Below are 13,387 nucleotides of genomic sequence, written 5' to 3' on the forward strand. Positions count from 1 at the left end.
AATTAGGATGAATCACGTCCGATTATGCAGTTAGTTTTATAATTAGATTACATTTAATTTTTAATTAGTATTGAAATACTTGATATGACAGGATTTAAAATAAGCCCTGGGGAATAGATAAAATGCATTAACCGAAAAAGAGTACATGTTTGATGTTTGAAATCATGTTTGGTTTTAAAGTTGAAGATGGATTGCGTGGTTGCTCACACGATGTGGATCGGAAGTTGAAGATGAATCACGTCCGATTAAGTTTGAAATCCTCTTCTGCTTCCTGTCTGTCCTCTCACATGTTACAAAGCACAGCAAATTTGCAAGTACATAAAAAGTGTCCCCCGTCCCTGTCACCTCCACGTGGGTCCCACCAGTCATACCGACGACTGGTACAGTAAACTGGTTGGCAAGGCAAATGACCTGGCGGGCTTGAGCGAGTGAGCAGCATTCCTCTCCCCTCCCTCATTTCTCCCCCCTCCCCCGCAAAACCCCCCGCGTCGGCCATGTCTCTCTCCGGAGGCGAATAGGCCGCGAATAGGCGACCGCTAGGGTTTCGTTCCCCGGGGACGCGCCGCCCCCTCGAGCCCCCACGCGGAACCGGATCCCGGCGACCGCGCTCCGCCCTCCGCCTCCGCCTCCGCCTCCGCCGTCCCGCTCCGGTCGCCGCCGCCCGACCCGGCTGCTCCTCCACGTCGCCTGCAGCTCCGCGTCGGCGCCGGATTGGTTACGGTTTGGGTTTCCGGCGGCCGAAGCCGAGACGCCCCCTCCGCAGGGGCTCGCGCCGGAGGGCCCGAGCTCGCGGGGCTCTCCTTATCCTCCTCCGCTCCCGGTAAGAGGCTCCCCTCCCTGCTCCTGGAGACCACGCCTCTCCTCGATTCGGTCCGTTTCGCTCGATTTGCCGGGTGGTCTCGAGCAATGCTGCTGGTTTGGGGGTTCTTCCTCCCCGTATTTCCGCTTGGCCCCATGCGCGATTTCAGCTGGTGGAATCGAGCGTTTCGTGGTACAGATGTTTGGGGTTTTTCCACCAGTTCAGTATGGCCCGTCTTGCACAAATGCCGCAGTCTGCGTGAACTAGCTAGAAACTGGCTGAATTTTAGGCTCGTTTTTTGGCGCTTAGTGGATGGTGTACATCGTAAGAGAAACGATGCCAGTGTTTATTCAGGGCATGCGAATCCTGCACCACTGGCTTTGTCTAGTGAGGGTTTGTTAGGTTTGCGCAGCCCTCTATGGATTTCCGTTTGCTGCGCAGGGTGCTTCCAATTTGTTCAGGGGTCATGTTTCAGTGGACGTGTAAGCAAAATGCTAAATCTCTAGTCCATGCTTGTTCACTTCTCTTAGCTCCACGAGCATTCCAAGTTATTTGGCGACAATCTGTCCTGAAAGATGTACTATCAGTTCAAAATTTAGCCCACGGATTTCCTGATGTCAGTTGAATATGTCTGTTCCAAACACAGACTGTTATGATTGTAGGGCATGTCACCTCCATTTGAAAATTTTTGCCATCAATTAATATTTGTTGCCTAATTTTGTTGTTCCTGTGTGCTTCTTGTTTATCGTTACTTCTAGTCCTTTCTGTAGCGTAGATGTAAGGACGCAACTAAATATGAAATTCTATTTTTTGCATTAGTGGTCTGAGGAAATTCCATGGTTAACTTGTTCTTATTGATTTCAGTTGGAAGTTGTCAAGGAAGCTTTTCTACAGTTTCTTTTCTGTTGCATGAGTCAGTTGCTTCTGAGATAGCGCTCGTAGTTAACAATGCATACAAGGAAAAAGGGTGCTGCAAGATCTGCAGCTGGGGATCATGTCAATCCTAAAACAAGCAGGCCATCCAGAAGATCAACTCAGCCTCCAGTTGCTGAAAAGAAAGTAACTGATCTCATTACGTCTTCTTCCAAGAAGCAGAAACCTGGTAAAGTTCCGTATTTTATTTGGAATTGTTTCTATGTAAATGCTGTGATCTGATTTTTTTCCCTGTACAGTTCAATAGGCAGAAAAGAAAGCATATTAATTATTTGCGTTATCCAGATTAGCTAGGAACAAACTTATTTTTCTACTGTATAATGTAGATGGTAGAAAGACTGCTTGCTATGTTTTATTCTCATTTATTTGATCTGTAGTATGATATTGTTAACCTGATGATATATCTTGTGTGCAAACTCCCCTTTCCTTTTGTGAATCATACACAATAAATTATTTTAGCACTGCTTTGAGAAGAGGTTGCTTTACTCATATCATTATATTGTTGGATGTGAATATGTGATGCTGCTGCCTCTCTGGTAGCAAATTTATCTTTTGCACTCAACCGTTACTTCTGATGTTCTATCATTACATTGATTAACTATTACGATCTGAGCAGTGGCTGAATTTGATTTCAATAATTGTGTTGTTACCATGCAGTTGGAGTCACTTCCAAGAAGCATTCTAAAGGAGGAAGGAAGTTGTTAGCTGCATGTGACACAGCTGATACTGAAAATGAGGCGCCGCAAGTGGCCCCTAGTATTCCCCATGATCTGCAGGTAGAGTTCTTGGTTAAGTTTAAACTGAAGTTACTTAACCTTTCTGCTGTACTCTCGTATATTAATATCACTGTTGATAATTTCTCCCAAGCAAAACTGAAGGGAAGTGAAATGCTGATAATCTGATTGTTGTTATTCACCATGTTTGCTTGTATACTTATGTTAGTCAATTGTTAGATAAGAATTGGCCAACTATGACTTGCTCATTTTGGGCCAACTGTTTAATTTAGCTGTGGTGCATAGGTGTACACTGTACATCCTTGCTCCAGTAATAATTTTTTATCAGCGGTAACTGGATAGTATGCATAGCTAAACTGATTAATGTAATAATTTTGGGCCAATAAATAACAGGGGACAAACATTTCTCTTACGTTTTTATTAGTATGCATACTCATGATTTTGTATTTATTTCCTGGTCCAGCACTCTGATGACGGTGCAGATGATCGTCCAAGCAATTCCATATACTCCCCTACATACCATCACCACAAGGATGGTGGTCTGAATAACCTCTCAAAAGGTATATAAATAGTAGATCCGATTCTTAGCCCCTTATCCTTTTCTGGTACAAGCTGACCATCTTTATGTTCTGTCATTTCATTTGTTGATATGAAATGTGTTTTTACTCAGTATCATCTTAAATGCATTGCTAACTTTACATAGTTTTTCCTTGTTTAACTTAAAGGGTCTTTTAGGCAGTGACTTTAATATGTCATCGGCAGTCAACATCTTCCACAAAATGCTTTCAAATTAATATCAATCGATAGTTCTTTCTATTATGCACAATGTTGTGAGTTTTAGTTCATTAAATTGAGAATGACAAGCATATCATACTGTGGCAATTTTTGTTAAACAGCAGCTCACACCACTTCAAAACTGATGAATCCTGTTCTGTTTTCTTCTTAATATAATGATATGCAGCCCTCCTGCGTGTTCGAGTAAAAAATAAAAAAAATGATTCCTGTTCTGGTTTCTTATTAGCCTCATAGAAATTTCAAGTTCTCAAGTTGTTTTGTTTAATTCTATTGTGAAGCTAAATATTAAGACTACATCTTTAGCAATCTTTTTCTGAACTGTTTTGCAAACTTGGGGACCAATTTTACAAATGATTTCTTTTCAAGGAAATAATTTGACATCCAGCTTTTGACGTAGGAATTTATAACTGGGGCCTGCCACGGGCATACTTTAAATGGCCCTGAACCCAAGCAATGTGACCATGTCGATGAAAAGTAGCCACACCACAAGGGCAGGAATAGAGGGAGATAGGAATTCTTGATCTATTTCTTGCTTAATCAAAATCAACACTAATTCCATCCTTATAAATGAAAGACTTGCCCTTAAGAAGCTAATCTCTGGAACTAAGGAAACAAACCAATCTAATCCTGTCTCTAAATAACAGCCAAATCCTAAGTCTACTATTCTGTTTGAATAGTGCGCCGACTCTAGGGAGGCCTGGTTCTGTTGCTCCCTCTCATGGACCCTTATGCACATGATAGGGTCAGTTTTAATTTCAGTCTTATTTGTTCATTGAACAATCGAATATTTCGATCTCCCTGGAAGTCTCTGTCTATAAAGGATCACCTTGAAATAATTGAGAAAATCGACTTTTAAGCTGGTTCTATAAAGTGTTGCAATCTGTTTCATTTTGAATAATTCAATGCTTATGCAATCACTGTTGGTCCTTGATTTGTTCATGTTTTCACATGTTTAGTTTTTCTTGTGTGACCGAGTTGCTGTACTTCTGAAGCCAGGTTATGTCTAAATAATCTTTTGGTAGTGTTGACAGTTTATGCATCATCCATGCTGTTTACACACAATGTCACTCTTGTCTGTATTTATTTTCATTTTTGAGTCCGTGTTTCTTCATTACTTGATTGTTGATGCATGGCTTAGATGATAAATGTGCTTCATTTGCTTCAGCTGGCTCATTAGAAGAACAGACAGCACCTGTTCATGGTAGCAAGGAATCTTCCCTAAAATCCGGGCCAAACCTTGCATGCAACACTTGTGATGGGGCAAGTGATCACTCCTGCACACTCAATTTGCAATCTACTGGGCAGAGCACATTGCTTGAAGTGGATGAGTACAGTGAACTGGGAAACCTTTCTTCAGAAGTGTCAGCAATATATCTTGCTATGCAGCAGTCTAAGTTGGAGTGCATTGATGAACAGAGTCAAGATTCTACCTCAACGGAAGGTTATGGTGATGCTGAGGAGACTGAGGAGTATGATGAGTTCGATCCATATTCTTTTATCAAAGATTTACCTGATTTATCTACGGTGGTCCCCAAATTTCGCCCTGTCCTCCTTCCAAAGCAGACCCGGAGTTGCCCAACAACTACCCTTGTACTTGATCTGGATGGTAAGACCTGGCTATATAAGTATTTAACAGTCTTCAATACTGTGTTTTATAGCTTCTTATAGCTATTTGTATGAATAACTGCAAAGAAAGCTGGTCGTGGTATTATTTGTTGTTCAGAACTGCAAAATTTCTGCTGACTCTAGAATGCAAAATTTTGAAAGGAGTATGCATTTATCTAAGAATACTAGTTAGCTAAAGAATGAGATTAGCAAGATCTGGTCTTGTATTATTGTAACTTGGAACAATTTTCTTGAAGCTAGGGTTTGGTGTGTGTGATAATAAGATAAATTCAAATATTTCTGTCTAAAGGGTCCTGAATCTGGTAGACTATATCAGTGTCATTTGCACACTGATGAATTTGTACCATGACTGTTATCACAATCACCGCCATTCGGAATTCAGGTTCAGCATAGTCATAGCAGATCTTGGTTATTAGATTTGAATCGGCAATTCCTGCTGTGTGTCAGTAATCCTGCACTTAGTAGTTGTTGCCTGAAACTTACCTAAATTGTACTTTGGACCAAAGCCTTTTATTTACTTTTGTTTTGCTTGCCTGTGCCAAGTTATGGCCAGTTGGATATAAATTTGGAATCACCATTCCTTCCTAATTTTATGTTTATCTTACTACAATGCAGAAACACTTGTCCATTCAACTCTCGAACACTGTGAGGATGCTGATTTCACATTTCCAGTTCATTTTAACTTTAGAGAGCACACAATATATGTTCGATGCCGCCCCTATCTTAAAGAATTTATGGAGAGGGTTGCCAGCATGTTTGAGACAATTATTTTCACTGCTAGTCAAAGCATTTATGCTGAGCAACTTCTCAATGTTCTTGATCCCAAAAGAAAGTTGTTCCGTCATCGTGTCTATCGCGAGTCTTGCGTCTATGTGGAGGGAAACTACCTAAAGGATCTGACAGTTCTTGGACGAGACTTAACCCGTGTAATGATTGTTGATAATTCTCCACAGGTATGCACTATCATCTCCTTTTCCTTTCTGCAGAGTTTTTTTTTTCAATTCAATCTTCATTTCTGTAAGCATCTTAGCCCAGTGATGGCCATTTGGTTTCACCACTGACATGTATGTTTTATCCTTACCATTAGCATCTTTATTCATTGGCACATTGTCCTTGGAAGATTCTGATTGGAACTGTTCACAATAGTATGGATTGGTAGGAAATGTCATGGCTAATGTAGTTTCCTGTGCAATGTATGGTTTCCCAGAATTATGGAGTGCCGATATAAGCTACTAAGTAGAATCTTGTTGAACAAATAAGTAAAATTTGTTTAGTTGATCCATGCTGGTATGGGAATAGATGCTAGTCCCTTGGAGCACTTGCTAACATCAGGACCTAAGGGTTGCTGGAGATGCTGAACAGTGTATGTCTTTCGAGTAGCCAGTAGCAGCAACCTTTGCAGTTGAGATTTATCCATTTTTCCCTTCTTTTGGCTGATCGTCAGTTATTATCAGTATATATTTATGTTGAATTAGCTTGGTTGCAACTGTTGCCTATTTTGGGACCTAGGAGGATTTGGATTTGAATCCAAAATTGCTTTGCTACTTGCAGGCCTTTGGGTTCCAGTTAGATAATGGCATACCTATAGAGAGCTGGTTTGATGATCCCAATGATACAGAACTGCTGAAATTACTCCCATTCCTAGAAAGCTTGGTTGGTGTTGAAGATGTCCGGCCTTATATAGCAAGGAAGTTCAACCTTCGGGAGAAGGTAGCCACTGCGGCTTCTCTGACAATGGACATGCAGATGTGATGCATCCACACTGCTGTCAAGGGTTATTTCCGGGGCATCAAGGAGGCAGTGGTGATAAATGTAGAAAACGACCTGATATGGTGATTCTGTAGAATGTAGTAGCATATCAGGGTCCCCCTCATGTTGCAATGTTGTATGTTTTGTCGTCCGCCTTGTACAATTTGCTGCAGTTCGGCAGTTGTAAACTGTACTTGCTAGGAATAAACCATCTTCATATGTGAAGGTCTTGTTGCAAATTGTGTCGCATTGTTAACATCATGTAGGTTGGTGGTTGGTTGATATATTAGATCATCAAGTTGTGCAGCGAACAAAGCAGTTACCGTAGTCCCTGCATTTTTCTGCAACATGTGTAAAAGCGAGGGAGCGACCCTAAGGCAGGTTCAGATGGCAATTGGACTATTGGAGCTGCAGGCACTCTAGCCAATGTTCCTGCATTTTCTGCAACATGTATCAGTAGAAAACCCTATGTGGCAGATATTTTATATGATGATACTCTACAATATCTACATACAATGAAAGACTAATTACAAAAATCTTCTAAAAGGTTACAAATTGGATATGATATCACCGCATTTCTTTTCACCTTCCTGGGTCCCACCCCATCACCATCACTCCGAAGTCCGAGCTGCTGCCCTTCCACAAATACATACCCGCTGCCGCCGCCGGCTCGCCGTTCTTGGCGACCACGCGGCGGCGCACAGGTCCGCACCGGCGGAGGTGCTTCCCCACTGTCAGGTGCTCCTCCATCGCCGCGGGGGCCGTCCTGGACGGCCTGATGCTGCAGTTCGCGGCGCCACTGCCGGTTCTGCGCCGGGAAGCGTATGCCTTGGCCGTCGGCATGCCTACGGGCTTCGCCGCAGACAGCGGCGGAGAGCTCAAGGTAATCCCCAGCTACGTCCACTCCCCGCCGGGCATCTGAAGGATTTGTGAATAATCTATACTTCAATATCATGTCTTAATCATTTAAAATTATTACCATGTAGTGAGAAAGAGTAGTTAAATCTGAGTTCTGAAGGTCGTTCCTCTGTTGATTCTTTCAATTAGCTATTCAGTCCAAGAACTTATCCTTTATCTGGTCGATCGGCCCCCTTTTTTTTTTGTCTTGTTGATTAATTTCTTGCTGTCACAGTTACCATGCTGAAGGAACCAAACAGGTCTCTTCTCCACTTTGGATTTGCTTGAGTTTATTATGGGATGGTATCATAATTAAATGATAATGTTTGCTACAGTTCCTGTATCTGTTACTGTTGGAACCACAAATTTTTTAAGAACAAAATATTCAGCAATACTACAGCCTGAAAGTTTCTGCCAAACATAGACAATTTTGCTAGTAAGTTATTCTTTCAATCAGATGTACATCTAGTTAGTATGTTCTCAATGAGCATACTTCTAACCAAACCTGATTGTCAGTCAGGTTAATAAATCTTCTATCTACATGAGGTGAGGAGATTTGTTTGGAAGGCTGTGACTGCATTGTAAAGATGGACTGCAGGCTGGCTGGGGCTGGTATTGCGGTTCTTCGGAAGATGGAGGTTGATTCCCAAGGACTGATATCTGGACAAAGAACTACCATTATAATGGACGACATCCTATACAGTATGTAGATGAAAGAGGCTGTGTAGAGATACTTGGCCCCAAGGAATCGGAGTACATCATCACTGCTCACACATATGGCTTCTGCTGGCTGCAGTGAACTCGAAGTATGCTGCTCCGTTCTAGGTATGACCTTTACTAGAAACCTTGGATGTTGTTCTTTTCCTTTATTCAACCTATTGTTAATAAGGATGGTGGACTGGCAACTTGTCCACTTATATGGTGTTATTGTTGGCTCAATAGTTTGTGGTACTTTTAGATCCTAGCATGTGATGGATGACATATATGCCAAGTTACAACTATGATGCTAGTAGCTGTGCAACTTACTGGTTTTTTGTAAACAAAAAAAAAAGTTCCTGAAGTTAGGGCCTGTTTGGTTGGCCCCCACAGTTACCCACAACCCGGTTGGGCACATTTGGCTTATTTGGGCTGGCATTTGTTTTTCCTCACACCTTTGGCATCCCATATTCTATTTGCTTGGATGCTCCACCAGAGACATAGGCACGATTTGAGCCGACTATTTTTACTATGAAACTGTAGCACACCACACTTCATCACTGGAAGTTCCACAAAGCATGGCTTTCAACAAGTGAACATCTCTGATTGCGAATATAGAATCAGATATGTGACATTGCAGGAAAATTCTAATTTCACCACGTTAAGCTCTCAAGTTTATGCTTTATGCTTGATGACTTCTACGCACTTGCTTTTTGATGCTACTGATGCCTTATCACCAAATTAAAAATTCCATATAAATGACTAACAATGGGTCCATTATTGAGTATAATGCACCTGGAAGTTGATAGGAAAGCTTAGGCTTTTTCTAAAAGAATTAACCTATTATTTTTCTCCAAAAAAAAGGCAGTATGCAAACTTATGGGTGCAAAGCAGTTGCATTTTTTGAATCTTAATTTTCTGCAACTATCTAAGAACAGGAGTTTCATCATGTGATTTGAATATTTACCAGTCAACGTAGAAAACCATGGATAAGTAAATAGAGCACTGATGATACTCCAAGGATCTATCAATCAAGTACAACTATTTAGTAAATATCAAGAGCAAAAATCAATTATTCAGTTATCAACTTGGCCGCTTCCTTTCTGCCACTCCTTGAGACTCGACAACCAGATAAACAAATGATCAATTTGTTGCAGCTCAAGATACTGTACGCTGGTGGCAAGAGGCTGCACTGGCTTCGAGCTTGCGCACACGCTCAAGCCTTTCGATGTTGCCGATGTGCAGACAGCAGCTAGCACGCCCTTTCGATGCCCCTGTGCTGCAGGCTGCAAGCGCAAGGGGATAGTTTAAGTTGGGCTGCCAATAGCTCACTGCATTTCTTTGCCCATCCGACCTCTATGAAGCAGGTTGCCCCTGGGCACTCAGCAGGACCCAGTCAGACGCCCGGGCTCGCCAGGCGATGTGTCCGCCCATGCCTGCACCCTTCACAAATGGTAGAGCAACCATCTATGAAATATATGGCATTCGCTTCTTCCCATCCTACAAGCATGAAACACATATTTTTTTTAAAGAAGGTGATGACTTTTGGGAGGCTAGACTGGTAGGGATCAGAAATATAGATAAATGTAGATATTATTCTTTTATAAGAAGAGCGATCTTGATGCATTTTGGTATTGTCAAATATGAACATACCATCTCAAGACTAATTCAACATTTAGTGTTAGAATAGTAACTTCCATAAAAGAAGAAATTTGGCAATTGCGAGTTTCAAAGATGTTTCCTGTGTCAGAATATTCAATTAACCTTTTATTTGAGATTTCACCATACATATTTTAAATTTGATAGTAGGCTGTCATTCTTGAATTTGTATAATGGGAAGGGTTGCATGCCACATAGCTGGTTTAGTACTGCTATATGTACAACCCATTTGTACAACCACATTAAAACCGGGATATCAAATGGTTAAAATCGTTTGGGTGTGTTATATACATATATACACGTTGTATTTTCCCCAATTGTATAAGGGGTTTTGTGCATATTGCTAATTACCTGTACATATATATATTTGGGTCAAGAGCCCTCATATTGAATACAAGTGCTATTCATAACAGGGTGGTGCTTTACTATGGCATAATTGCCAAATACATCCCTGAACTTTGCTCCAAGGGTCAATTTAGTCCCGAAACTATCAAATAGGCCACTTAAGTCCCTCAAGATTCCATTTTGGATCAAAATGGTCCCTAAGCTGACTTGGCATACCATGTGCTCTTGCCATGTCAGCAGGGGCATCATTTAAACAAGTCAGCATGATAAAATGGTAGATTTCCCCCCTTTGATTCACCATACCTATTATAATGGTTGTGTACCAGGTATTATTTATTATTGGGCATAAGATTTTTTGGTGACTCATTAACATAGGTTTCTTGTAAACTATCAAATCCACGCAAAGTATTATTTATAATTAGATGAAACAAGGGTTAAATGAGACATTATAACATATTGACTCATCCAAGGACAATTAAAACTGACATGGCATGAATATATGGCATGCCACATCAGCCCAAGGACCATTTTGATCCAATGTGAAAAGTTGAAGGACTTAGGTGGACTATTTGATACTTCAGGGACCAAAGTGAGCCTTAGACTAAAGTTGAGGGATGTATTTGGCTATTTCGCCTTTACTAATTTACCAAAATTTACCAAAGAGGTTGGATTACCTGGTTCTAAAGCGGTTGTATTAATGGGTTGTCTGTGAAGCATTTCCCTTGTTTGTAGTACATTCCTAATTCTAAATCAGGTGCATCTTAGGTGGAAGGTTCACAACAAAAATAAAGGAGTTAATGATATCCTTAACCTTTTCAGGTAGAAGACAAACGTCACGCACGTCATGCAGATCACGCGCTACATACCGTGCCACCGGGCCCAACACATACCAAACAGGCTGACCAAGTGGTTGGAAAAATTCCCCTTTTGCTCTCACGGCCATGGAGGACACCCCACCGTGCGATGATTTCTTGATGATCATGGCCGATCTCGAGTCTGAGAATCCGGTTGCCAACGTAGCCGCTATAAACCATACCTCGGTGTTGATAGCTGGAGGTAAACTCCCTGAACCCCTGCTCCTATGCCGCCTAATCGCTGGCCTTGCTTCCAATTTGGCGAAGCCTCACCATGAAGTTGTTTCATGCCATCCGGAGTTGTTTCATGGATGAATTCTTTCGCCGTATTCAGCATCACGCAAGGATGGTGAGGCTGTGGACGGTCCAGGACCAACTGACTGCGGTGAAAATCTTATGTACCTTCTTCTGTAGCTCACCGGAAAACATCAATGACACTAGGTGTGTCGCAGCCTTTGCCTCGCTGATGTTGTCACCACATGTCACCGTGGTGTGTGCATGCGCAGGCACCCTTCCCTCACCGTCCATTGTTCCAGGCTTTGCATTTGCAGTGGCACGAGCCTATTGCAATCTTCTGGAAGTATTTCCACCGCAATCATCACTTCAGATATGCAGCGCGGTTTTAGTGCTTGACAGGCTGAAGCACATTAGCATGACTATGGTGGATCACCCAAGGTTCGACGAACTGGCCGTGGATGTACTAGCGGCTTTGGCAAATCCAAATTTTGCTGTGCGAAAGAAGGTTCTGAACTTGGCGGTGAGCTTCCTCACCCCTGGGAACGTCGGTGATGTGCTTCGGATCCTTATGAACGAACTGGATTTGGCAGCCACTTCAGACATCCCTATTGAGTACCAAAAGATGCTGGAGGAGGCGATTACAGAATGCCACTCTGCTTATCGGGACAGTATCATGCAAATCATACTAGATCCCAAGTACCTTGTGTTCATCGATTGTATTCGCTACATCAAGGACATCATGGACTGCAACACCTTGTTGGGTCCCCAGCTTCTAAAGTGTCTTCTAAGGGTGCTCCGGCATGTCAGGTCATCACCTGTGTGTGCTGCTGCTGTCTGGGCCATCTCAGTGTGCTCTGATTCACTGTTAGAGACCCGTGGCGCCATGGTTGCAATTTTGCCTCTCTTCAAGGACCTAATGGATCGACGTGATATTGAGAAACTGATAATTGGAGGTGGAGAAGTGGAGCATGAATACATGCTTGCTAGTTATTGTTATGGTGTCAAAGAGAGAGATGCACGGGAACAGCACCTGCAGCCATGGCTGATGGAGATGGAGGAACTGCTGTTTGTGCACATAGGGCTCACAAGGCAAGCAGATGGGAGCTATGCCATTGCTTCGAGTTCCAAGAGCAGTGCTAGTTCTGAAGATGTGGCATCATTGGACCATACAGACAATCTGGCATTCCTTATGCAGTCTGGAGATGCGCTCTTGGCAGATTTCGTGGAAGACATGCTGTCCAAGCTTGTGGATGAGGATGAAGAGTAGCAGTAATGTTGCTGTAGGGTTCTTGAGTTCATTTGAAGTAATAATTTAAAGGTCTTGGGCATAGTGGCTATACTGCTTCATTGGCCACTTTGTTCCGTAGAGCTCTTGGGCTTGAAAAATTAAATATGCAGCGTAGTTGAGCCTGCATTGTCAGTACCTGAATATGCATAATACCATCTTTTGCATGGAAGGAAGAACTGTTAATTTTTTGTCTGTCTGCTTATTACTTTTGTTACTATTGCTAATACCTTTATTTTTTAAAACATTTTTTCCTCTGTTTCGTGTGATCCTTTGTTGTTTCATCTGTAGCCCAGTCCAACCTACTGGGACTAAACTGCCACGTCCAGCCCATTAGGGCCCATGCAAAGTAGCAGTGCCAAACCAGGTTTCCTAAGGCCGGTTGGGTACTGTTTACCTGAATAATACCGCGGCACTGTTCATTATGGTGCTAGGGTGGGTCTGGTCTGTTAGAGATTAGGTTAGATTGGTTTGAGTTGTTATCTGTTCCCTTAATTCTAGAGATATGATCCTTAGATGTCAAGTCGTGCCATCTATATATAGATAGGGTCTGTACCCGATTAAGCAAGAAGAATATTAATCTGTTAGGGTTAGGCCACTTATCCCTACCCTTGTGGTGCGGCTGCTGAGCATCGGTACGATCGCACTTGCTTGGGTTCAGGGTCATCTAAAGTATGTCCATGACATAAAAAGCATTACTGTTAGTTATGAGCAGTTGGTGGGCGATTAATCTGTTTCTGGGAATATCCAAGACAGAAAGATTAGTACTCGCATCTGC

General features: G+C 42.2%; 1 protein-coding gene and 1 pseudogene across 1 annotated transcript; both read left to right on the forward strand.

Moving 5' to 3' along the window:
- The first annotated feature begins 435 nt into the window (after positions 1-435).
- On the forward strand, positions 436-6,939 carry LOC112899310 (CTD small phosphatase-like protein 2). The gene is made up of 7 exons (XM_025967732.1): positions 436-820; positions 1,664-1,901; positions 2,390-2,508; positions 2,930-3,026; positions 4,427-4,867; positions 5,503-5,840; positions 6,439-6,939. Exons 2-7 carry the CDS (start codon positions 1,748-1,750, stop codon positions 6,637-6,639), a joined length of 1,350 nt encoding a protein of 449 aa, XP_025823517.1. The 5' UTR covers positions 436-820; positions 1,664-1,747; the 3' UTR covers positions 6,640-6,939.
- A 214-nt stretch (positions 6,940-7,153) lies between these two features.
- Positions 7,154-12,804, forward strand: LOC112899309 (annotated as a pseudogene).
- Positions 12,805-13,387: the final 583 nt, after the last annotated feature.

Source organism: Panicum hallii, chromosome 7 (assembly GCF_002211085.1).
Source record: "Panicum hallii strain FIL2 chromosome 7, PHallii_v3.1, whole genome shotgun sequence".
Taxonomy (NCBI): domain Eukaryota; kingdom Viridiplantae; phylum Streptophyta; class Magnoliopsida; order Poales; family Poaceae; genus Panicum; species Panicum hallii.